Below are 27950 nucleotides of genomic sequence, written 5' to 3'. Positions count from 1 at the left end.
TCATATAGGTAAGAAAACACTTATTCACACGCTGTGCTTATTCACTGAAGAGAGGGACTGGGGGCCTATCTATCAGCTCCCAGAGCAGTGGGCATGCCCCCAGCATGTTGAAAAGAAGGGGAGTAGCTTGCGGGCGTAGCATTTCACACGCGGCCACACCCCAAGCTGCAAGGCCACAACAATTTTTTCAGGTGCGCGCCGAAGGCGTGCACATGGGGCCACTTTCGGGATTTTTTCCAGGGCCGCTTTTAATTCCCAATCCACCCCTTGCAGGTCCAGGTGGGCCCACACCACACACCCTGCACCCATATATAATTATACTTACTTTCCATAGTCCTGTGTCAGCTGGTGCTGCAGACAATCACATGGCAGCCATTTTCCCCGTGATTTGTGCATGCACAGTAGAGAGTTCCCCGGGGAACATAGTGCAGGCTAAGTCTATGGTAAGAATTTTCTTCAGACTTTTAATCTTTAAGGAACAAAAAGAATAAAACATAGAGAAGCCACATACTGGTTGTAAAAAAAAAAACAGAGTTAGAGTTATCGATAATGGCGCCTGAAAGCACATGTACAATTGGTCATGATTTTTGCTGGTCATTTGCGCCACATTTTTTTGCACCTGCTCTTTTGATGCAAATGTGTCCAACTCAAAATGACCCTCATAGTGGCCCTGATTCAGAGCCGGTCGCTCTGACAGAGCGCTCGCTCTGAATCAGGGCCTGTCTTTTTTTTTTTTAGAACGGCCTCCTGACCGCTCGCATAGCTGTGGGTGACCACCCACAGCTATAGCGAGCAGCCATGACGATGGTCGCGATGGTCAAGACCATCGTGACCATCGGGCTTGCGACGAGACCCTTGTAGTAGGGTCTCATGGCGCAAGCCCCAGAGAGCTTTCGGCTCAAACAGAGCCGAAAGCTCTCTCACTGACATCACTTGTGATGTCAGTGGGGCTGCCCCCAGACAGTAGGCATTCTCATGGGAACGCCTCCGTCTGGGCAGCCATCCCCCCGGCCCGCCCACCAAAGGGGGCGTGCTGTCACTCAACATCGACAGCACGCCCCCTTTGGTACGAGACCCAGAGCAACGGATTGCCCGTCGCTATCCGGGTCTCGCGCATGCGCACGACGGAGCCGGCTCCGTCGTGCGTATGCGCTCTGTGCCACCATCGATCTGGTTGCGAGCGCTCAGCGCTTGCGACCGGATCTGAATCAGGCCCAGTGTGTGTCGTCAGGGGTGGATAACTAATGGGGTTGAGGCTGGAGAGATGTGGAGAGACACATTAGATACACAGGCGAGATTAAGCTGTAGAAACACAGTTAAGGAAGAAGCTGTAGAGGCACTGGGGTGGATAAGACTGAGAGGCACAAATGGGGATGAGGTTGGAGAGATGTTGAAGAGGCTTGAGATACACAGGGGCATGAGCCGATGGTATGTTCACTGTGATGTCAGTGGGGCCGCCCCCTGACGGTAGGCGTTCTCATGGGAACGCCTCCGTCTGGGCAGCCACCCCCCCCCCCGGCCCGCCAACCAAAGGGGGCGTGCTGTCACTCAACATCGACAGCACGCCCCCTTTGGTACGAGACCCAGAGCGACAGATAGCCCATCGCACATGCGCACGACGGAGCCGGCTCCGTCGTACGCATGCGCTCTGGTCCACCATCGATCTGGTTGCGAGCGCTCAGCGCTTGCGACCGGGTCTGAATCAGGTCCAGTGTGTATCGTCCAGTGAGAAACAATAATGGTTATTAATCAGAATTTTTTACACTCACCAAAAAAATAAAACCATGATCTTTTGCTGTATGTACACCTCCATTGAAACCTGTGACAGTTTGTTAGGAACAAAAGGAGTTTCAGATACACAAAATAAATAATTATGAATAAAACATGGTAAAGGTGCTAATGCAATGTAAATTGTCAGTAATTACAAATGCATTGCATGCATGTAACTAAATGCTCCCCCCAGCTTAGCCTGCAATGCCATTTTCTTACCCTCAATACGCCATTGTTAAACTTAGCCTACATTTAAATGTTCTGTTGCCCCCAAGTTATGCCAGTTCCGCCACAAGTAGATATACGGAGAAGATACATTTGACTTAACGTCACCAGGCCCAGGGACTGGGGGGTACGAGGGGGACACTTGTACCAGGCTCAGAGTTTCTAAAGGGCTCTGGCCCCTCGGGAATATCGGGATACAGTTCACCTGACCCCTGGACAGTCATGCTACTGGCAGTAACATGACACAAAAAAGTTTTTTATTTTTCCTGGTGTAGTGAGAGTGACATCATGACGTTGCACTGGTGAAGCCCTGAAGAGGAGCGGGCAGCAAAAGGTAAAGTTTTGGCTGGAGAGTCATGGGGAGAGTGACTGTAGAGATGTGGGGCGGATTGGGCTATAAGACAGTGGGGAATGTGCTGGAGAGACAGAGGAAGATGGGGCTGGGAGACACAGGGAAGGGGTCATGCTGAGAGACACATAGTGGGGGATGTTGCTGAGAGACACAGGGGGGCGATGAGGATGAGAGACATAGCTGAGATGAGGGGGTAATGATCCAATGTTTGGAGTTTGAGAGACACAAAGGGGATGAGGCTGAAGAGACACAGGAGAGGATGAGGCTGGAGAGACACATTAGAGGCACAGGAGAGGATGAGACTGTAGAAACACAGGCAAGGAAGAGGCCGGGGATAAACAGGGGTGGATAACAAATGGGGATGAGGCTGGAGAGATGTGGAGAGCCACATTAGATACACAGGCAAGATTAAGCTGTAGAAACACAGTTAAGGAAGAAGCTGTAGAAGCACAGGGGTGGATAAGACAGAGGCACAAATGGGGATGAGGTTGGAGAGATGTTGAAGAGGCTTGAGATACACAGGGGCATGAGCCGATGGTATGTTCACTGTCGGCATGCTCATCTTGACATTATAAGTGTCAACATGGTGAATGTTGACACAATATACAGAACCCCAGTGAATGTAAGCTTCTGTTAACTTCAACAGACAAAACTCTCAAAAATTAGATCAGGTGCAATAACTTTTTAGCCATATTAGCCCACTGGACAAATACAGTAAGGAATCCACACCACACATCTCCTTTCAGCTGTGTTCCACTTTAATACAATATTATTACAAATGATTAAATAGAAGCTGTTCTTGGCTCAGTATGACAGAAGAACATTAGGTGTTTCTGGAATCACAAAGTGTTCTGATGTCCTAAGAAATTGTATTTATTTCATATCATCATAAGAACATAGATAACAGAAAGTAATTTAGTTTAGCCAGAGACATGCTCTAATATGTTCCAGTTCCTCTAGGACAACCTATATCTCTATTGTTAACCACAATCCACACACACACATTTGGTACATCTGGATTCACAGGATGAGTGTAAATTTGATCTGCTAAGAAAAAAAAAGCTTTTATTGTTCCAAAAATAGTGATTCCTTCCCCATAGAGTGTGTCTTTGGCCAGCCTGCATTGACACACGTATGGCCTTCTCAAGTTACAGTAAACCCACTTTCTTTATGTCAGTAATAACTAAGTGGTCCGCTCCAATTAGAAGGACCATGCCAGGGAGCTGCCACCTTTTTACTAGTAACTCACCCCAGTCAATGTAGGAATTTATGATTGACCTTCGGGTTGTGCGTCTTTAGAAACTGACAGAAGGTGTGCAGCATGGGTGAGTTACTCCTGAAACACGAGAATTCCGAGCATAATATTGGGCACCGGAAACAGGAATTTAGAGTGTTGTTCATTGTTGTATCAATATGTTTAAACATTGTAATACACATAAAAAAAACAGGAAAAATGTGAACATACTTATTGAAACAAGCTACACAATCAGAGGAAAAAGATAATGCTGACAAACTTTAGCATGGGTAACCACGAGAAATTTGGTGCTCCAGAACTAAAGTGAGGCATGGCCTTATCACGATGTGAACATCGGACTCCCTCTGTAGTTTCTGCTCTGCCGCAACGTCACGGGGCACCTTTCAAGGGTGAATGCCACACCATCTTGAGGGAATGGCTGAGTCTCTTTGGCCTGGGTTCTTTGCACCCTTCACCCTCTTGGGCCTATAAACTTAGTCAAAGTCCAAGACCCTCTGATCTATCTGGATTCTGACAATATGATTAGAATTAATATGAAAATAATAAAAAATATGGCCTTGTTGGTAAACTTTAGTTCCAGTGTTTATTTCTTAACCATGGTGGGGCTGATAACATGTTTATAATGTTGGACTGTTTTACATCTCAGTGATAAACACCCAGATGTTTCTGCTTGGTACTGAAGAAATAGCAGTCACCACAAATTCAAGTTAAAAAGATTTTGTCCATGCTCAGTTCATATCTCAAAGGCAAACCGACTATCAATGTGCTCACTCAATCAATTATTCCCTTACATCCAAGAGTCTCGTTCTGGTTGGATGCTTTGGAATGTGTTCATTCATTATGTTAATTTAATGAAGAAGGATACTGCTGAAATGGCCAGCTCTACAATCTCTAGAATTACTAGTTATTTCATCTTACTATTACAGTGTCATGATATTACAGTAGGCAGAAACTTTTGCATCTGCTCTATTTTTGATGGGAAAATTATCAGAGAGATGGATACTGAAACACATCTAATAGTAGCAGGAAGGGGGAAATGACTCTACAGAGACAAAGACGAGGGGTCACAGGACTGGGAAAGGCATGGGCTTGGCAAGTGACGTCATGCACCATTATTATTGATATAAAAGCAGAGGGACTGCATGTCAAGTCAACCTATCGGTAACCGCTGATTCAAGGGAGGGGTACATTAATGTTGGGGATTATCTATGTGAGAAGGTTTCCATAGTCTCAGGTCTTGATTATTTAATTTTTTTAGGTTGTGCTATAGATTCCCGTTAGACCAGAGCCGTAAATAGACTTTTTGGTGCCCTGACACCCCCCCCCATCCATTTTTTACATAGGCACATAAGATAGTGCACCTGAAAAAGGGCCATGGCCTCATGGGGAAGGGCCAGGGAAGAGATAGGGGAGGCCAGGAGATTCTGGGGATAATAAAAGAGGAAGCTACAAGTGAGAATGATAATAAACAGGAAAATTGACAGGCCCAAACAGCATCCCCTGCCTGTGGTACCCTGTGCCATGGCACTGGTCGTACTAACCTAGTTACGGCCTAGCATTAGACTTCTGGATATGCGTGGTTTAATTAGTAGAAATACGTTACTAAAGCTATTAATTGGTAGACACATAGGGGTATATTTACTAAAGTAAGAGTTTTTAGAAATGGAGGTGTTGCCCATAGCAACCCATCAGATTCTGCCTAACATTTAACTAGCACCTTCTAGAAGATAATAGCTAGAATCTGATTGGTTGCTATGCGCAACATCTCTATTTCTAAAAACTCTCATTTTAGTAAATATACCCCATAGGGTGTAAATTACAGACTGACAACCCTCATAAATGAAACCTGAGGTAGAGCATATCCAAGTAAAAAGGTCACCAAATTGCCTATTCTTATCTAGATGCACATCTTAGCATCGATTCACCACTAGACACATGAGGCCCACTACTAATGGCCATGGTCAAGTAAGCCAAGTAGTGGCCATGCTACATTGCAAATACCAGACCTTTATGTACTACGGAGGGCATTGCTGCGCTCCCCTGGGATGCCTGAGTCATGGATCATGGACTAGTCCGGCCCGAGCCTCATACTCAGGTACCTGATGGCGAACCTACGCACGATTAATCAATCTTGTGCATAACTGTGAGCAATTGCAAATCCCACCTAGATATGAGGATGATCGCAGCTTGTTCATAGCAAATCTAATTTGAAAACACATCTCATTCATAGCTTGAATTATACATGTGATCTTTGGCAGCACTTTAAATAAAGCGGATTATTTTTTGCTTTAGTTTCTTATTTGGTTTATTCCATATTAGATAAATTTGTATCATAATAATTCCTGTGATTTAAAAAAAGATGCAGTCCTAGTCAACATGGGGAGATTGGGATAACATCTATTCCTTGGCCCCCATTTGGTGACCAGACCGCATTCAGTGGGAGCGGTGTTTGTATTGTATGAATTTCTGAACTATCTTCAAAGAATCCAGAGAGATCAATGATCATCGCTGTTTCCTTGGTGTTCAGTCACTGTACAGCGTCCACAGGCTCTTCCTAGCTCAGATTACATATAACACAGATGGTAAATGATTGTGCTGGAAGGGGCCCAAAAGATGTTTCATAAACTTATAGTGTGGGAAATATAACACTCATAATAAATTTATATCACAAGGCATTAAATAGGCACTTAGGGCCTAATAAAGAGATGTACACTAAAGCAAACGCAGCTGCGATTTCACATGGAAAGCAGCTCCGAAAACATGTTCATATTTCCAAGGCTTACCCGAGCACTGGGACGCCCACTGCCGCCTTCTCATATCCGTCCGACGACGTGCAACAGCGAAAACCATCGGTAACATCGATGCAGATCGGGCAGCCGTGCAGCATATGCGGCAATTCTGACCAGCCACAAACACTGCATCTCTCCGGACACGCAGAGGTCTCTTATGCTGCACAGGGGATAGCAGCTGCTAAATTAGGCACGCTTATTAACCCCCACCCCCCATTACCTCCCCCAAATGCTGACTACCTGTCACTCACTTTGCGAATAGCTCCTTTGTGTGGGTGTAATCGCAAAACAATCGCTGCGCATGTGCAGTGCGGCTGACACACATGCGCAATGGGAAACAATCGCTCGATCTGCATAAATATCTGCATTGCGCACATCTCTTTATCAGGCCCTTAGTTAGCCCTGAGTCTTAGAAAAGTTATCACTAAGAAAATGAAGGAGCTTAACATCTTTAAAGCTTATTTAACATGGTTTAAAAATCAATGATGAGCTGCAGCTAGTGGTAAAATGACAAATGTAGAAGCTATAATGGGTGCATGATGGGTGCATGATTTAGCATTCTGCTGTGGTCATGCTGACGATAGCTGATTGGTTACCATGAGTATATATGGGCAAAAACTGTGCTAATATACAGACAGGTATAAAGTATAAGTAAATTTATTAGAACCAAAAATAAAAAAATATTAGAATTATATGGATATGAATGATGGATAGGTTAATAAATAATGGAATAACCACAAATATCTAAAGTACTGTAAGTAATATCAAACATATATATATTAATGATGAAAAATAAATACATACATAATTAGTGACAAACATATGACAATAAAAAACACATAATCCACAATAAAATAAAAGTGACTAACTGGATGTTTTTGATTTTTGGTTCTAATAAATTTACTTATATTTTATACCTGTCTGTATATTAGCGCAGTTTTTGCCCATATATGTTCTTGTGTGGGGTTGCAATTTCCCCTTATTCTTAACTGCTGCAGCTACAGATATTACCAGTGGTATTTCAGCGCTTCGATTTATTTTTTTATATTTTTTGGGGGTTACCATGAGTGACAGTGTAGCTCTAAGCCAGGGGTGGCCAACCAATCAGAGACAAAGGGCTCGATTCAGACTTGCACGCTAGATGCGTATGCAATTCGGCAAGGCAAGCGATCACACGGCAAGGCATTAGCGTGCCCCTATCTCTTGGCATGCGATCGCTCTGTGTATGCAGACGCCCACCAGCCTGTCTTAAGACGCCCACTTGCGCACGTCATCTCCAGGAAGTGTATGCAGCCTTCAATAACATCGAGTACCATTGGATGCATAAGCAGCGCTTGTAGTTGACCATACCCTACCGCAAGCACTGCGAGCGGTTCAGTGTAAAATACAGCCAAGTGACGTGTACTATGACGCTGCCTGTTAATTATGCATGCCTCTGAAACGGCGTTGACACGCTCAGGCACGCCTGCATTCGCACCGCCACTCCCCCGTTTCTAGCAGCCAGCCCCTGTCACCACCCACAAATGGCTTCTCCTGTCACTCATTCTGCCGGGCAGTCTATGAGCAGCGAGCGGACGCTTACTGATTGCTCGCACTAGTTCGTACACGCGCATTGTGATGCGTATGCATGCACAAAATGCAAACAATCGGTTGGCTGCGTGCGAACCCATCCTAGCGAGCGGATCTGAATCAGGCCCATAGAGCCAAAAAATATCTGTAGTCAAGATAAAGAGCCGATATCTAGCTGTCACAAGGCCACATCCCATTTTTGTGCGCACGACTTTGGTATGACATTTGCAGGAGCCCAGCACATTGAAAATACCCAATTTACATAAGTCCCAATATAATTTTTTCACTGTTGAAGTGAAAGAAAAAGCCAGAGCTATATAGAAAACATTGAACAAGCCACATTCACATAAATACACAGAAACAAGCCAGATCCACATAAAATATACTGAAAGCAAGCCAGATGGATCCACATAAAATATACTGAAACAAGCCAGATCCACATAAAATATACTGAAAGCAAGTAGGATCCACATAAAATACACTGAAAACAAGCCAGATCCACATAAAATATACTGAAACAAGCCAGATCCACATAAAATATACTGAAAGCAAGCCAGATGGATCCACATAAAATATACTGAAACAAGCCAGATCCACATAAAATATACTGAAAGCAAGTAGGATCCACATAAAATACACTGAAAACAAGCCAGATCCACATAAAATATACTGAAACAAGCCAGATCCACATAAAATATACTGAAAGCAAGCCAGATGGATCCACATAAAATATACTGAAACAAGCCAGATCCACATAAAATATACTGAAAGCAAGTAGGATCCACATAAAATACACTGAAAACAAGCCAGATCCACATAAAATATACTGAAACAAGCCAGATCCACATAAAATATACTGAAAGCAAGCCAGATGGATCCACATAAAATATACTGAAACAAGCCAGATCCACATAAAACATACTGAAAGCAAGTAGGATCCACATAAAATACACTGAAAACAAGCCAGATCCACATAAAATATACTGAAACAAGCCAGATCCACATAAAATATACTGAAAGCAAGCCAGATGGATCCACATAAAATATACTGAAACAAGCCAGATCCACATAAAATATACTGAAAACAAGCCAGATCCACATAAAATATACTGAAAGCAAGCCAGATCCACATAGAATACACTGAAAACAAGCCAGATCCACATAAAATATACTGAAACAAGCCAGATCCACATAAAATATACTGAAACAAGCCAGATCCACATAAAATACATTTTAAAAACCACATCCAACTAATTTGAAGTGTATACCCCCTTGTTGTAATACTTTCTGATACCACATTGAGCCACAGCAAGGCATGTGGACAGAACAATAAATTATACTTTTACCCTTTCCACGTACATAGTGTTTTGCATAGGTTATATTGGACCACAGTGTCCTTTGCCCCCAATACCCACACACAACTACCACGCAGAGAGAGCACATCTGGTGAACCAGCAGGACAGCGTCGAGACCTGGGTAAGTCACTACAGCTTACCCACCTTTCTGCACAATAGTGTCCACCAGTACCTGATACTCTGGTTTGTTTGTGTGAACTTTGAGGTGGAGTGGCAGCATACCGATGCAGATACCCGTTGGAGAGGGGAAGATTTTCTACACCACGCTACTATCCACCAGTGACTTATTGAATATTACTTACTACAACCCATTCACTGAGACACAGATGAACCTAACTGCCTAGAGTTTTTGCAAACCAGTGACTGATTTTTAAGACTGATATTAAGACTGATTTTGTAAGAACACCCACCCTACAGTTTGTTTCAGGTGGGACACCAGGAATTTGGCGACAGAATCTATACATCTTTTTAACACAAGAGAATCAATTATACCACACACACCACCCACATACGGTAGTCCACAGATTACAACTTTGAAGTGGTAGAATAGGACCTTAGAGTGCTGGCACTACACCTCTTTCCCTATACAGGTTGAGTCTCCGATATCCAAAATGCTTGGAACCAGGGGTATTTTGGATAACGGAATATTCCGTATTTTGGAATATTTGCATATCATAATGAAATATCTTGGGAATGGGGCCCAAATATACACACAGAATGCATTTGTATGTTATACACAGAAAAGTTATCACTAAGAAAATGAAGGAGCTTAACATCTTTAAAGCTTATTTAACATGGTTTAAAAATCAATGATGAGCTGCAGCTAGTGGTAAAATGACAAATGTAGAAGCTATAATGGGTGCATGATGGGTGCATGATTTAGCATTCTGCTGTGGTCATGCTGACGATAGCTGATTGGTTACCATGAGTATATATGGGCAAAAACTGTGCTAATATACAGACAGGTATAAAGTATAAGTAAATTTATTAGAACCAAAAATAAAAAAATATTAGAATTATATGGATATGAATGATGGATAGGTTAATAAATAATGGAATAACCACAAATATCTAAAGTACTGTAAGTAATATCAAACATATATATATTAATGATGAAAAATAAATACATACATAATTAGTGACAAACATATGACAATAAAAAACACATAATCCACAATAAAATAAAAGTGACTAACTGGATGTTTTTGATTTTTGGTTCTAATAAATTTACTTATATTTTATACCTGTCTGTATATTAGCGCAGTTTTTGCCCATATATGTTCTTGTGTGGGGTTGCAATTTCCCCTTATTCTTAACTGCTGCAGCTACAGATATTACCAGTGGTATTTCAGCGCTTCGATTTATTTTTTTATATTTTTTTGGGGTTACCATGAGTGACAGTGTAGCTCTAAGCCAGGGGTGGCCAACCAATCAGAGACAAAGGGCTCGATTCAGACTTGCACGCTAGATGCGTATGCAATTCGGCAAGGCAAGCGATCACACGGCAAGGCATTAGCGTGCCCCTATCTCTTGGCATGCGATCGCTCTGTGTATGCAGACGCCCACCAGCCTGTCTTAAGATGCCCACTTGCGCACGTCATCTCCAGGAAGTGTATGCAGCCTTCAATAACATCGAGTACCATTGGATGCATAAGCAGCGCTTGTAGTTGACCATACCCTACCGCAAGCACTGCGAGCGGTTCAGTGTAAAATACAGCCAAGTGACGTGTACTATGACGCTGCCTGTTAATTATGCATGCCTCTGAAACGGCGTTGACACGCTCAGGCACGCCTGCATTCGCACCGCCACTCCCCCGTTTCTAGCAGCCAGCCCCTGTCACCACCCACAAATGGCTTCTCCTGTCACTCATTCTGCCGGGCAGTCTATGAGCAGCGAGCGGACGCTTACTGATTGCTCGCACTAGTTCGTACACGCGCATTGTGATGCGTATGCATGCACAAAATGCAAACAATCGGTTGGCTGCGTGCGAACCCATCCTAGCGAGCGGATCTGAATCAGGCCCATAGAGCCAAAAAATATCTGTAGTCAAGATAAAGAGCCGATATCTAGCTGTCACAAGGCCACATCCCATTTTTGTGCGCACGACTTTGGTATGACATTTGCAGGAGCCCAGCACATTGAAAATACCCAATTTACATAAGTCCCAATATAATTTTTTCACTGTTGAAGTGAAAGAAAAAGCCAGAGCTATATAGAAAACATTGAACAAGCCACATTCACATAAATACACAGAAACAAGCCAGATCCACATAAAATATACTGAAAGCAAGCCAGATGGATCCACATAAAATATACTGAAACAAGCCAGATCCACATAAAATATACTGAAAGCAAGTAGGATCCACATAAAATACACTGAAAACAAGCCAGATCCACATAAAATATACTGAAACAAGCCAGATCCACATAAAATATACTGAAAGCAAGCCAGATGGATCCACATAAAATATACTGAAACAAGCCAGATCCACATAAAATATACTGAAAGCAAGTAGGATCCACATAAAATACACTGAAAACGAGCCAGATCCACATAAAATATGCTGAAACAAGCCAGATCCACATAAAATATACTGAAACAAGCCAGATCCACATAAAATATACTGAAAACAAGCCAGATCCACATAAAATATACTGAAAGCAAGCCAGATCCACATAGAATACACTGAAAACAAGCCAGATCCACATAAAATATACTGAAACAAGCCAGATCCACATAAAATATACTGAAACAAGCCAGATCCACATAAAATTAGGGGTGTGCATCGGCCACTTTTCGTGTTTTGTGTTTTGGTTTTGGATCTGGATCTTTCTTCGTGTTTTGGATCTGGATTGGTTTTGCCAAAACCACCCTTCCGTGTTTTGGGTTCTGGGTTTTGTGTTTTGGATCTGTATTTTTTTGAAAAAAAGCATAAAAACAGCTAAAATCACAGAATTTGTAGGTTTTTCTGCTCCTATGCTATTATTAACCTCAATAACCTTAATTTCCACTCATTTCCAGTCTATTCTGAACACCTCACACCTCACAATAGTGTTTTTATGTCCAAAAGGTTGCACCGAGGTAGCTGGATGACTATGCTAAGCGACACGAGTGGGCGGCACAAACACGTGACCCATCTAGGAGTGACACTGCAGTGGCAGGCAGGATGGCAGTTAGAAAAACTAGGCCCCAAACTGTACATAATGCAAAGAAAAAAAGAGGTGCAAGATGGAATTGTCCTTGGGCCCTCCCACCCACCCTTATGTTGTATAAACAGGACATGCACACTTTAACAAATCAATCATTTCAGCGCCAGGGTCTGCCACACAACTGTGGCTGAAATGATTGGTTCGTTTGGGCCCCCACAAAACAAGCTGGCAATTAATGTGTCCCTGCACAAACTGGCTCTACGGAGGCAAGATGTCATCCTCATCCTCCTCATCCACCGATTCCTCACCCTCTTCAGTGTGTACATCCTCATCCTCACAAAGTATTAACTCGTCCCCACTTGAATCCACCACCACAGGTCCCTCTGTACCTTCTGGAGGCTGGTCTCCCTGGAAGAGCTGATAATTCATTTTGATGAACATCATCTTCTCCACATTCTGTGGAAGCAACCTCCTACGCCTTTCGCTGACAAGGTTCCCGGCTGCACTAAACACTCTTTCGGAGTACACACTGGAGGGGGGGCAACTCAGGTAAAATAGAGCCAGTTTGTACAGGGGCCTCCAAATTGCCTCTTTTTCCTGCCAGTACAGGTATGGACTGTCTGACATGCCTACTTGGATGCTGTCACCGATGTAATCCTCCACCATTCTGTCAATGGTGACAGTATCATATGCAGTGACAGTAGACATGTCAGAAATTGTTGCCAGGTCCTTCAGTCCGGACCAGATGTCCAAACTTGGTCCTGCCTGCCCTGCATCACCGCCAGCGGGTTGCTTAGGATACCTAAGTTTTTTCCTGGCAGCCCCAGTTGCGGGAGAAAATGAAGAAGGAGCCGTTGACGTGTCACGTTCCGCTTCAGCTGACAGTGTGTTCACCAGCAGGTCTTTGCACCTCTGCAGGCTTGTGTCGGCCGGAAAGAGAGACACCACATAGGCTTTAAACCTAGGATCGAGCACGGTGGCCAAAATGTAGTGGTCTGATTTCAACAGATTGACCACCCTGGAATCCTGGCAAAGCGAATGAAGGGCTTCATCCACAAGTCCCACATGCCGAGCGGAATCGCTCCGTCTTAGCTCCTCCTTCACTTTCTCCAGCTGCTTCTGCAAAAGCCTGATGAGGGGAATGACCTGACTCAAGCTGGCAGTGTCTGAACTGACTTCACGTGTGGCAAGTTCGAAGGGCTGAAGAACCTTGCACAACACGGAAATCATTCTCCACTGCGCTTGAGTCAGGTGCATACCCCCTCCTTTGCCTATGTCATAGGTGGATGTATAGGCTTGTATGGCCTTTTGCTGCTCCTCCATCCTCTGAAGCATATAGAGGGTTGAGTTCCACCGCGTCACAACCTCTTGCTTCAGGTGATGGCGGGGCAGGTTCAAGAGTGTTTGCTGGCGCTCCAGTCTTCGGCACGCAGTCGCTGAATGGCGAAAGTGGCCAGAAATTTTTCGGGCCACCCAAAGCGTCTCCTGCACGCCCCTGTCGCTTTTCAGAAAATTCTGCACCACCAAGTTTATTGTGTGAGCAAAACATGGGACGTGCTGGAATTTGCCCAGATGTAATGCCCGCACAATATTGGTGGCGTTGTCAGATATCACAAATCCCCAGGAGAGTCTAAGTGGGGTAAGCCACTGGGCGATGATTTCCCTCAGTTTCTCTAAGAGGTTGTCGGCGGTGTGCCTCTTACTGAAACCGGTGATACACAGCGTAGCCTGCCTTGTAACGAGCTGGCGTTTCTGAGATGCTGCTACTGGTGACGCTGCTGCTGTTGCTGCGTAAGGTGATACATCTACCCAGTGGGCTGTCACAGTCATATAGTCCTTAGTCTGCCCTGTTCCACTTGTCCACATGTCCGTGGTTAAGTGGACATTGTGTACAACGGCATTTTTCAGGACACTGAGGACACTTTTTCTGACGTTTCTGTACAGTCTCGGTATCGCCTGCCTAGTGAAGTGGAATCTAGACGGGATTTGGAACCGGGGACACACTACCTCCATCAATTGTCTAAATCCCACTGCACTAATGGCGGATACCGGACGCACGTCTAACACCAACATAGCAGTCAAGGCCTCAGTTATACGTTTTGCTTCAGGATGACTGCTGTCGTACTTCATCCTCCTCGCTAAGGACTGTTGGAGGGTCAATTGTTTAGTAAAAGTAGTGGTGTTCCTACTTCCTCTCTGGGATGATGAACGACTCCCAGCAGCAGCAGCAACAGCAGCAGCGGCAGCAGTAGGCGTAGCAATGCAGGATCCTCCGGAGGAATCCCGGATAGGAGAGTCAGTCATGCCAGTGATATGGCCTGCAGGACTACTTCCGATCCTGACTAAGGAGGAAATTGACGAGGAGGGAGTTGACGGTGTGGTTTGCAGGCGCTTGGATACAACAGGACAACGGGATTTAGGTGTCCCTGGACTGCTTACGGTCTGAGCCAAAGTTTCTGAACTTGACAGTAACTTTTTATGAACGCGCTGCAGGTGCCGTATAAGGGAGGATGTTCCTAGGTGGTTGACGTCCCTACCCCTACTTATTTCACCTTTACATATGGTACATATGGCAAGACAGTTGTTGTCCGGATTTGGATAGAAATATTGCCAGACCAAAGAGGTGGAATGTTTGGTCTTCTGCCCAGGCATGACCGTGATGGGCTTTTTCATCCCACGGACAACAACTGTCTCCCCCGGAGCCTGATTTAAACAAACCACATCACCATCAGAATCCTCCTCGCCAACTTCCTCCTCAGCGCCAGCTACACCAGTATCCTCATCCTGTTGTACTTCAACAGTGACATCTTCAATTTGCATATCAGCAAGTGGACTGTGGGTGCTCCTTTCAGCACTTGCAGGGGGCGTGCAAATGGTGGAAAGAGCCACCTCTTCCCGTCCAGTGCTGGGAAGGTCAGGCATCGCAACCACCACCACACTTGGACTCTCTTTGGGGATTTGTGATATCTTCTTAGAAAGCACAGTTCTTCGCTGTGCTTTTGCCAGCTTAACTCTTTTGATTTTTTTAGTGGGAGGAGTGCTTCCATCGTCATGTGAAGCTGAACCACTAGTCATGAACATACTAGGGATCGACCTTAGCCGTTCCTTGCCACTCCGTGTCGTAAATGGCATATTGGCAAGTTTACGTTTCTCTTCAGCTGATTTAAATGTCTTTTTCAAGGTCATTTTCCTGAACTTTGCCATTTGGGATTGTATGTGCCCTCTACTATGACATTGGGCATCGGCCTTGGCAGACGACGTTGATGGCATGTTATCGTCTATGTCATGACTAGTGGCAGCAGCTTCAGCACTAGGAGGAAGTGGTTCTTGATCTTTCTCTATTTTATTTTTATCGGAGAAAGTTTGGTCCTCCATTTATGTTATATCGATTTGATATATACGTGCGGCTAAACACAGAAAATAAATTTTTTTTTGGTTCGGACTGGAGTGTACTTTGTGGGTTACAGCACCCTTTAACGGTCAAGCCAGCCGGCCCTTTACTTATGACACAGGCGCACTCTTGGCACTACTTTGTTGATGCACGTGCGGCTACTGCGCACACAATTCACAAACACAGAAAATAATTTTTTTTTGGTTTGGACTGGAGTGTACTTTGGGGGTTACAGCACCCTTTAACGGTCAAGCCAGCCGGCCCTTTACTTATGACACAGGCGCACGCTTGGCACTACTTTGTTGATGCACGTGCGGCTACTGCGCACACAATTCACAAACACAGAAAATAATTTTTTTTTGGTTTGGACTGGAGTGTACTTTCGGGGGTTACAGCACCCTTTAACGGTCAAGCCAGCCGGCCCTTTACTTATGACACAGGCGCACGCTTGGCACTACTTTGTTGATGCACGTGCGGCTACTGCGCACACAATTCACAAACACAGAAAATAATTTTTTTTTAGGTTTGGACTGGAGTGTACTTTCGGGGGTTACAGCACCCTTAACGGTCAAGCCAGCCGGCCCTTTACTTATGACACAGGCGCACGCTTGGCACTACTTTGTTGATGCACGTGCGGCTACTGCGCACACAATTCACAAACACAGAAAATAATTTTTTTTTTGGTTTGGACTGGAGTGTACTTTCGGGGGTTACAGCACCCTTAACGGTCAAGCCAGCCGGCCCTTTACTTATGACACAGGCGCACGCTTGGCACTACTTTGTTGATGCACGTGCGGCTACTGCGCACACAATTCACAAACACAGAAAATAATTTTTTTTTTGGTTTGGACTGGAGTGTACTTTCGGGAGTTACAGCACCCTTAACGGTCAAGCCAGCCGGCCCTTTACTTATGACACAGGCGCACGCTTGGCACTACTTTGTTGATGCACGTGCGGCTACTGCGCACACAATTCACAAACACAGAAAATATTTTTTTTTTGGTTTGGACTGGAGTGTACTTTCAGGGGTTACAGCACCCTTTAACGGTCAAGCCAGCCGGCCCTTTACTTATGACACAGGCGCACGCTTGGCACTACTTTGTTGATGCACGTGCGGCTACTGCGCACACAATTCACAAACACAGAAAATAATTTTTTTTTGGTTTGGACTGGAGTGTACTTTCGGGGGTTACAGCACCCTTTAACGGTCAAGCCAGCCGGCCCTTTACTTATGACACAGGCGCACTCTTGGCACTACTTTGTTGATGCACGTGCGGCTACTGCGCACACAATTCACAAACACAGAAAATAATTTTTTTTTAGGTTTGGACTGGAGTGTACTTTCGGGGGTTACAGCACCCTTAACGGTCAAGCCAGCCGGCCCTTTACTTATGACACAGGCGCACGCTTGGCACTACTTTGTTGATGCACGTGCGGCTACTGCGCACACAATTCACAACCACAGAAAATAATTTTTTTTTGGTTTGGACTGGAGTGTACTTTCGGGGGTTACAGCACCCTTTAACGGTCAAGCCAGCCGGCCCTTTACTTATGACACAGGCGCACGCTTGGCACTACTTTGTTGATGCACGTGCGGCTACTGCGCACACAATTCACAAACACAGAAAATAATTTTTTTTTAGGTTTGGACTGGAGTGTACTTTCGGGGGTTACAGCACCCTTAACGGTCAAGCCAGCCGGCCCTTTACTTATGACACAGGCGCACGCTTGGCACTACTTTGTTGATGCACGTGCGGCTACTGCGCACACAATTCACAAACACAGAAAATAATTTTTTTTTTGGTTTGGACTGGAGTGTACTTTCGGGGGTTACAGCACCCTTAACGGTCAAGCCAGCCGGCCCTTTACTTATGACACAGGCGCACGCTTGGCACTACTTTGTTGATGCACGTGCGGCTACTGCGCACACAATTCACAAACACAGAAAATAATTTTTTTTTTGGTTTGGACTGGAGTGTACTTTCGGGGGTTACAGCACCCTTAACGGTCAAGCCAGCCGGCCCTTTACTTATGACACAGGCGAACGCTTGACACTACTTTGTTGATGCACGTGCGGCTACTGCGCACACAATTCACAAACACAGAAAATAATTTTTTTTTGGTTTGGACTGGAGTGTACTTTCAGGGGTTACAGCACCCTTTAACGGTCAAGCCAGCCGGCCCTTTACTTATGACACAGGCGCACGCTTGGCACTACTTTGTTGATGCACGTGCGGCTACTGCGCACACAATTCACAAACACAGAAAATAATTTTTTTTTGGTTTGGACTGGAGTGTACTTTCGGGGGTTACAGCACCCTTTAACGGTCAAGCCAGCCGGCCCTTTACTTATGACACAGGGGCACTCTTGGCACTACTTTGTTGATGCACGTGCGGCTACTGCGCACACAATTCACAAACACAGAAAATAATTTTTTTTTAGGTTTGGACTGGAGTGTACTTTCGGGGGTTACAGCACCCTTAACGGTCAAGCCAGCCGGCCCTTTACTTATGACACAGGCGCACGCTTGGCACTACTTTGTTGATGCACGTGCGGCTACTGCGCACACAATTCACAAACACAGAAAATAATTTTTTTTTAGGTTTGGACTGGAGTGTACTTTCGGGGGTTACAGCACCCTTAACGGTCAAGCCAGCCGGCCCTTTACTTATGACACAGGCGCACGCTTGGCACTACTTTGTTGATGCACGTGCGGCTACTGCGCACACAATTCACAAACACAGAAAATAATTTTTTTTTTGGTTTGGACTGGAGTGTACTTTCGGGGGTTACAGCACCCTTAACGGTCAAGCCAGCCGGCCCTTTACTTATGACACAGGCGCACGCTTGGCACTACTTTGTTGATGCACGTGCGGCTACTGCGCACACAATTCACAAACACAGAAAATATATTATTTTTTTAGCACTTGGGGGGAGCACCCCTGATGGACAGAGCACCCCCTGGACAACACTACAGCACCCCTTTAGGACTGGGACACTGCACAGGACTTTGGAACTGACTGCACAACACAGTCCAGCCAGCCCCTATGGACTTTGAAGTAGTGGACACAGCCCCTATTAACAACAGCAGCACAGCACAACACAGCCAGCCCCTATGGACTTTGAAGTAGTGGACAACAGCAGCACTACACTACACTACACTACACAGCACTAACTCCCACCCTCCCTCTTCACTGTCCACAGCCGAGTGAGAAAATGGCGCCGACGCGGGTACCTTATATAGGATCCAAAACCCGCGAGACTCGGAAGGCGGGATGATGACGTTTTGCCTCGATGTCAGATCCGAGTCAGGCGGGAAAAGTCGAGCCTGACTCGGATCGGACTCGGATCGGGGGGGCTCGGGGGGGTTCGGATTTCAGAAATCCGAACCCGCTCACCCCTACATAAAATACATTTTAAAAACCACATCCAACTAATTTGAAGTGTATACCCCCTTGTTGTAATACTTTCTGATACCACATTGAGCCACAGCAAGGCATGTGGACAGAACAATAAATTATACTTTTACCCTTTCCACGTACATAGTGTTTTGCATAGGTTATATTGGACCACAGTGTCCTTTGCCCCCAATACCCACACACAACTACCACGCAGAGAGAGCACATCTGGTGAACCAGCAGGACAGCGTCGAGACCTGGGTAAGTCACTACAGCTTACCCACCTTTCTGCACAATAGTGTCCACCAGTACCTGATACTCTGGTTTGTTTGTGTGAACTTTGAGGTGGAGTGGCAGCATACCGATGCAGATACCCGTTGGAGAGGGGAAGATTTTCTACACCACGCTACTATCCACCAGTGACTTATTGAATATTACTTACTACAACCCATTCACTGAGACACAGATGAACCTAACTGCCTAGAGTTTTTGCAAACCAGTGACTGATTTTTAAGACTGATATTAAGACTGATTTTGTAAGAACACCCACCCTACAGTTTGTTTCAGGTGGGACACCAGGAATTTGGCGACAGAATCTATACATCTTTTTAACACAAGAGAATCAATTATACCACACACACCACCCACATACGGTAGTCCACAGATTACAACTTTGAAGTGGTAGAATAGGACCTTAGAGTGCTGGCACTACACCTCTTTCCCTATACAGGTTGAGTCTCCGATATCCAAAATGCTTGGAACCAGGGGTATTTTGGATAACGGAATATTCCGTATTTTGGAATATTTGCATATCATAATGAAATATCTTGGGAATGGGGCCCAAATATACACACAGAATGCATTTGTATGTTATACACACCTTATACACACAGCCTGAAGGTCATTTTATACAATATTTTTTAATAATTTGTGCCTTAGACAAAGTTTGTGTACATTGAACCATCAAAAATCAAAGGTTTCATTTTCTCAGTCAAGCAAAAAAAAAATCTGTATTTCGGAATATTCCGTATTTCGGGATATTTGGATATGGGAGACTCAACCTGTAATACTTAGGAAGGTAGGGATACCTTCCCGGTGTGTAGCAGCTACAGGTACTACGTACAACCCTGTAGCGCGAACCTTAAGACAAATCTATACATAGACAAATGTGTTGCAATTTAAAAGAAAAAAGAAAAAAACTTACAGAATAAAACTCACAGCCCTTTCTGTGATAGGGGTACAGCTGGAAAAATGAAGGTGCGATGTGGTTTGGTATTGGTAAGAAACCAAACATTCCAATGTTTCCCAAATCACACATGACCGTGCTGGTTTCAGGTGTCTGATTACCTTTTTAGGCAGATGGCTTAGTATTTAGAGATGTGCAGTTCGGTTCTCCAGAAATCCGAATCCACCCGAATTTCGTGAATCCGGGTAAATCCGAGTTATGGTTCTAATCACCTGAGGAGATCCGGGCAAATTCGGGTCGCGGTTCTGATCTTTTTGCGGTTTGGACTTTAAATCCGAATTTCGGGTTTTGGATTGCATAAATTACATGATTTTAGCTGTTTTTAAAACTTTTTATCTATGATTTATTTAAAAAATCCAGATCCAAAAGCAAAACACTTGAGGGTGGTTTGCAAAACCAAATCCAGATCCAAAACCTTGAAGGACATACATACCAAAACCAAAACACAGGGGTCGGTGCACATCCCTATTTACTACCCCCAACCCCCACACTGGGTTAAGAGGCAGGAACCAGAGCCGGATTAAGGGGAGGGCGACAGGGGCGGTTGTCCTGGGGCCCGGCACACAGAGGGGCCCCCACAACTAGCGCAAGCAGGGGGGATTTCTTAGTACATAGAAATCCCCCTGACTGACAAATCCCGCCCCATATTACCCGCAAACCAGCATTACGGCACGAGAGGCGGAGCCTAATGATGTAAAGTGCCCGGCCCCATCACCAACCTGCAGCATAAAAATGTAAGTGTATGTGTTGTGTACTGGTTTATTGTGTATATACTGTATGTGTGTGTATGTGTTTGTGTGTATATACTGTATGTGTTATTGTGCGCATACTGTGGATGTGTTAGTATGTATATATGTGTATGTATGTGTTAATTTGTATGTGTTAGTGTGTGAATACTGTGCATGTATGTGTTTATGTGTGTACACTGTATATGTGTGTTGCTAGTGTGTCTGTAATACATACGCTTGATATATATGTGTTTGTGCCTTAATCCGGCCCTGACAGGAACACAGCCTCACCTCATTTATATGTAGCCTTAGATGAAATGCTTTGTTTACTAATATCTGTTCAGATAATTGCTTTTCTTGGTCACAGGATATCCCCAGAGATGTACATTCTAATGAACTACACAAGAACCCCTCTCAGGCTCCTGAGTGGAATTAGATCTTTGTGGGACAGACTTATAACCTACCATCATAAGAAAATCATAACTCCCAGGAGGGGCTGTCACACCGGGCTGGGTATAGAAGGGGCTGTCACAGGGTTCCCCTCATCCAGCTCTTATCTCTTTGCTGTGTCCCCATGCTGGGTCCTGCAGCTGCTCCGCACGCTAGGCCCAGGAGCTTTCAGGCAGGAAGTGAAAGTAAACTCACTTCGTCTCTGGCCTGAGCAGAGCACCAAGGTTGTGGTGTGGGGCTGCCCCCTGAAGTACTTGCCGGTGGCAACTAGGTGGCTCTGGCAGTTACAGGCACCAAAAAAAAAAGACAAAATAAAAAAGTCACCCGTCCGTCAGACGGCCCTATGGACATGTTGGCCCACCGCCCCACCGGCAATCTTCCCGGGGAATTCCAATGACCAATCCGCCCCTGCATATGCCTAAAAACCACATACTCTGTGTGATTACTATACATATTACTATAATACTTTTCATGGCTCCACTTGTAAACTGATTATATTTAGAACTGTTGATTTCTTGTATCTGCTTTTGCTTCAGGAATAATGATTTGCATTAATGTTTCTGCATACTAAAGTCACAATGATGTTATGTTTCCCCCGCAGGGCAGATGATGTTTATTTTGCTATACATTACAAGCTTTGCTCTCTGTGCCAGTGGACAAACATTGAACAAAAAAGCAAAAGGAGAACACCAGAACGTAAGGTATGTCTGTAGCGTCCCGGGATTGCCAGGGGCCGCCAGGATCCCCTGGTTCAAGTGGATTAGTAGTTGGCCTCACGGGAAGGATTGGCCTACCTGGAAGAGATGGGAGAGACGGCAGGAAAGGAGAAAAGGGCGAGAAGGGCATTGCAGGTAATACACAAACATCAATCTATCGGCTTCTTGCAGCAATGTATCATCTTAGATTAATTGTTATCATGTGCAGCATTATTACACACAGGGGCATTATTACACACAGGGGCATTATTACACACGGGCATTATTACACACAGGGGCATTATTACACACGGGCATTATTACACACGGGCATTATTACACACAGGGGCATTATTACACACATAAGTGGCTGTGCAATACCATCCATCTAAAATGCTAATGTCACAGGAGGCATCTGAAGAGAAGAGATGCCTCCTGTCAGGATCTGCATTTCCAGTGCTGCAACCGAGATCGCAGACTGGGATCACCATCGCGATCGATGGTTGTGATGTTCCCTCAGCTTACGCAGGCTGGACCGGCCCCTGGCTGCTTGGGAAGACAGGAAGTCTGCGTCTATGGAGGTAGACCAAGGCCTCAGCTCTCCCAGAAAATGGGGATGACACCCCCATTTCTGGGAACGCATGCTGCCCCCAGACCGCACCCCAAACGCTTCTGCCCGTCAGTCAGGCAGAGACTTGGGGGAACTGTGTGCGAGATCACAGGACCCGTTCTGCACATGCTCAGAACAGGTCATATTTATACCCTGGGGAGACGAGAAATGGTCATAACCAACAATGGAGTTCGTGGGGACTAGGTGCAATAGAGAGACAGAGGTTTTTACACTAACTTGCAATTAGTTTGGTTTTATTTGAAATATAAAGGGGTGCCAATAATTTTGTCCCATGTGTTTTGAAAGTATACAGTGTTCTTAAAAATAAAAACACTCTTGTACGAATGATGTCTGTTCTGTAAATAGTAAGAAATTTCTTTAAATTATTATTTGTATTGTTTTGTTTTGTATGATTGTTTTTTGCCCAATTCCTTGAGAGGTTCCAATAATTCTGGAGTTGACTAGATGTAAGACTGCTAAAGATCTATGGACTTTGACTTCTTTCAGCAGCCACTAAAATGTGGCAGAGATGAATGCAGAGCTTTTTCTCTAATGGTTTCTCATACAAGCAGAGTATAGTAGGGTGTGCAGGCTCGAGCTAATTACACCCCTTTGAAATAAGACTTGTTTTGGGTTATAGGTGATTTCAAAATATATTCTTTACAATGTTGTGCCATCTCTAGACAGGTGGTTTAAAGTTGATGATGATTGCCATGTATTGTCACTAAGGCAACGAACTAAGGGGTTTATGTATTAAGCCTTGGAGAGAGATAAAGTGGACAGAGATAAAGTACCAACCAATCACAGATCACATTGTATAAAGAATCATCCAGGACCGCGGTGATCATGGGTGATTCTTTGACCAATGTGATCTACATTATCCACATTCGACATCAAGGTAGTGAAGATTGTCGTATTAGTCATATCAGCTATTACCTGCTCCACAGTTCTGAGGGGATGATGTAGTCTCAAAATAGCTTTGTACAAATGCACAGGCTCAATGCAGATGTGTACAGAACCGTGTTTTTTCAGTGCAGCAGCTTCCCCCATCCACACACGGCATTCATCTACAATTGCCACTGTGGTAAAAGCCATTCATAGGGTGTCTGCTAGGGTGTGGTATGATTTACCGCCGGACTTGAATCCCGACAGCGGCTGCCTGACATAGGTGAAAATCTTGATCGTCCCTAAGGTAAGTATTCACTAACCTAATTCCCTCCCCTAACCCTCCTTAGGGGTGCCTAACCCTAACCTTCCCCCCAGTGCCTAACCCTAATCCCCCCTCTAAGTGCCTAAACCTAACTCCCCCTTCCCGCGCCGCCTAAACCTAAGTCCCCCGGGGGGGGTGCCTAACCCTAAGTCCCCCCCGGTGTGCCTAACCCTAACCCTCCCTCCCCCTAGCCTAACCCTAACCTCCCGGGGGGGTGCCTAACCCTAAGTCCCCCCCCCCGGGAACCCTAAACCTAACCCTACCCCCCCCTGGGCTGTCCAGTACCCGGCATCACTTCGATCGGGATGCCGGGCGCCGGTCTCCCGGCGTCGGTAAAGTGACAGGCGTCTAGATTTAGATGCCTGTCATTTAACCCTCGCTAAGATAAAGCAGTCGGGAAGCCGGCTGTCGGGATTAGGTCCGCCGGCTTCCCGACTGCATACCGTCTGCTATTGTGGCTGCTGTTAAAAATTTTAAAATGATGGGACTGTCCACCCTATTAAGATTGTAAAGCAAGTCATTGCAGATATGCCCAGTACATAGGTATTCACGACTTTGAATGCCTAGTGTGGTTTCGGGCAGATCACTTTGGACAAAGACTCCTCCATTCTAGCCAGCTAAATTACTCCAGTTGGCAGATATGCACGACTCGTATTTGAGTTGGTTTGAAGTAGACTGCCTGTCCAACAACAATAGCACCTCTGATGAACAAATTGAGGAGGCACTTCTTGGTTCATGGCATACCGCAGCAACTCTTCGCTGTCAATGCCATGCAGTCCATGATGAGCAGCTGTGGCATAACTAGGGGGATTGCACGGGGTATGTGCCCTGGGCACCATTGGAACCGGCAGGGGTGGTGGTGGTGGGGGGTGTTGCCGCTGGCCGCCATCCAGGTAAGTGCGGTCTGCGTCACTTACAGTGACTGTACTACCCGACGGCAGTGCGTTTGTTGTAGCAGCCAATAAGAGTCATACAGATTCTTATTGGCTGCTACATCCAGGGCCGGCTCTGGCCTGGAGCTCAGTCATGAGCTCCGCCTTCTTGCTCCTGCAGTTTTGTGTTCTGTTTGTCTATGTGTTTTATGTGTAAGGCACACTACTACTAGGGGCACTGTATAAGGGGCACTGCTGGGGGCACTGCATAAGGTGCACTACTACAGGGGGAATTACTTAAGGGGCACTGCTTCTGGGGACCTTGCATAAGGGGCACTACTACAGTGGGCATTGCATAAGGGGCACTACTTGTATGGGAATTGCATAAGGGACACTACTACTGGGGGCATTGCATAAAGGGTACTACTACTGGGGCATTGCATAAAGGGTACTACTACTGGGGGCACTGCATAAGGGGCACTACTACAGGGGGAATTGCATAAGGGGCACTGCTTCTGGGGACATTGCATAAGGGGCACTACTACAGTGGGCATTGCATAAGGGGCACTACTTGTATGGGAATTGCATAAGGGACACTACTACTGAGGGCATTAAGGTGCATATGGAATGGAAAGGAATGTTCCCAGAGTGACAAGAAACGGTGGCGTGTCATGTTGACCCCCTTTTGGAATGTGGCCACGCCCACTTTTTTAGCCTTCAGCGCGCACACAGTTGGGGGACATTTTCCCTATTGTCCTGGGCACCAAAGACCCTAGTTACGCCACTGATGAGCAGTAAGTTCAAAAGCTTCCCATCACAGTGGTACATTACACACAAAACCAGTAGTCTCAGATATCCACAATCTAATGCACTTGTGGAAAAGGCAGCTCGTTCTGCTAAGCACCTGCTTGAAAAATATTCTAGATATGGTATAAATGTATTTCTAGCTCTCCTAAGTCTCATGAATACTCCCCAGCACAGTGCTTCTTCCCCAGATGCACACAAACTGTGATACCTATCTCCAACTCCAGCCATAGGTACAGCACAAAATACAAAGGGGGAGATGTATCAAATCTCAGAGATAGTTAAAGTGGACATAGATAAAGTACCAACCAATCAGCTCCTGTCATTTTACAGGCTGTGTTTCAAAAATGACAGGTGCTGATTGGTTGGTACTTTATCTCCATCCACTTTATCTCACTGCAAGGCTTAGTACATAGACCCCCTAAGTCAAATCCCGGTCAATGTAAAGTGGTTTTGATACCTAACAATTATAGATACCACTACACTACAGAATATATGAGATTCATTGGGCTGGGCATTTCTAGTTTGTTCAGATATACAGCCTACAGGACCAGGACCAAATCTAAAACTTTCTTCTACATTTATTAAGATCCTCTCAGTGCAGATTTTCCAGGTTTCACCGCAGAATCACAAGTGACATAATTAGCTCCACCTGTGGATCTTCTAAAATGTGTCAGCCAGCAACGAATACACCTGTGCACCTGCTGGGTGACCTGGAAAACCTGAACTGTGTGGGGTCCTGAGGACCGAGTTTGAGAACCACTGAACTAGCAGATCTATCCACTTGCTCCAAACACAGAAGGCCGGCTTTATGTCTAGGTTGCCCCCACACAGGTATTTGGGCATTTTGCACAATTCTCCTTTACACCAGACTTGTTTGTAATAGTCACAGGTACACTGGTTACAATATTTTAATATTGTACATGTCTGCTATAATGTCTTTTATGTATTTTTTTTTTTTTTTATGTTCATTTTTATACACACCTCTGTAAATGTATACCTGATTAACAATGTCACAATGTCATTTAAAGGCTTACGAGGAAAAACTGGACCACTTGGACCTATTGGGGAGAGAGGAGATCAAGGCGAAGCTGGCAAAAAAGGTCCGATAGGACCATCAGGAGACAAAGGAGAATTTGGACCTGATGGACCAGTTGGACCTAAGGGCGATACAGGCATAAGGGGAAATAGAGGAGAAGCAGGGGTGTGCCGATGTGGCAGCATAGTGCTGAAATCTGCTTTTTCCGTTGGGATCACCACCAGCTACCCACAAGAAAGACTGCCCATTCTATTCAACAAAATAATCTTCAATGAGGGCGAGCATTACAACCCATCCATTGGGAAGTTTATTTGTGCTATTCCTGGTATATATTATTTCTCCTATGACATTACACTTGCAAACAAGCACCTGGCCATAACCCTGGTACATAACGGAGAGTACAAAATAAAGACGTTTGATGCCAACACAGGAAACCACGATGTTGCTTCAGGCTCCACACTGCTCTACCTAAAGCCAGAAGACGAGGTCTGGCTGGAAATATTTTTCACAGATCAAAATGGCCTTTTTTCAGATCCCAGCTGGGCAGACAGTTTGTTTTCTGGATTTCTTCTGTACGCAGATACTGATTATCTCAATGCTCTGTCTGACGATGAATTTTGATGCACTACGCAATCTGTGAAATGAGCTGCTTATAGCTCATGACAATATGTTTACAATCCAGAGCTTGATGAAAAATTCATGTCACGTAACAGTCTGTGGAGTTGCGCCAGAAGGCTGCGGGCTCACGTAAATGCTTTTAAGTCCCTTATATGGGCTTTACCTAGCTTGTTGGACGGTTACACCGTTAACGCATGATAAGAGCTTGGCTGTAGCTGGACTAGTTTTGTTGAATACATCGGAGATCCAGATTTAACCAGCAGTTGAAAAAATATTGTAAACTAACCGTATGGGCATTTTGAATCCATTCTCTAGAACCATTTGTTGATCATTTGCTATGAAACCTCACGCTACCATATAAGGATATTGTATTATTTTTCCTGAACTTAAAATATGTTGTTTAATGTGTATCAAAAACAACA

At 45.0% G+C, this 27950-nt stretch overlaps 1 protein-coding gene across 1 annotated transcript; it reads left to right on the top strand.

Moving 5' to 3' along the window:
- C1QTNF7 (C1q and TNF related 7) lies at positions 1 to 27908 on the top strand. Its single transcript, XM_088442026.1, is given in 4 exon segments — positions 1 to 8; positions 22282 to 22415; positions 22417 to 22531; positions 26903 to 27908. Coding segments are annotated over 3 exon segments (873 nt in total). The 5' UTR covers positions 1 to 8; positions 22282 to 22286; the 3' UTR covers positions 27532 to 27908.
- Positions 27909 to 27950: the final 42 nt, after the last annotated feature.

This window comes from Taudactylus pleione, unplaced genomic scaffold (assembly GCF_031769625.1).
Source record: "Taudactylus pleione unplaced genomic scaffold, aTauple2 ptg000302l, whole genome shotgun sequence".
Taxonomy (NCBI): Eukaryota; Metazoa; Chordata; class Amphibia; order Anura; family Myobatrachidae; genus Taudactylus; species Taudactylus pleione.
The sequence above is the reverse complement of the archived record's forward strand: the minus strand, read 5'-3'. Positions and strand labels throughout refer to the sequence as shown.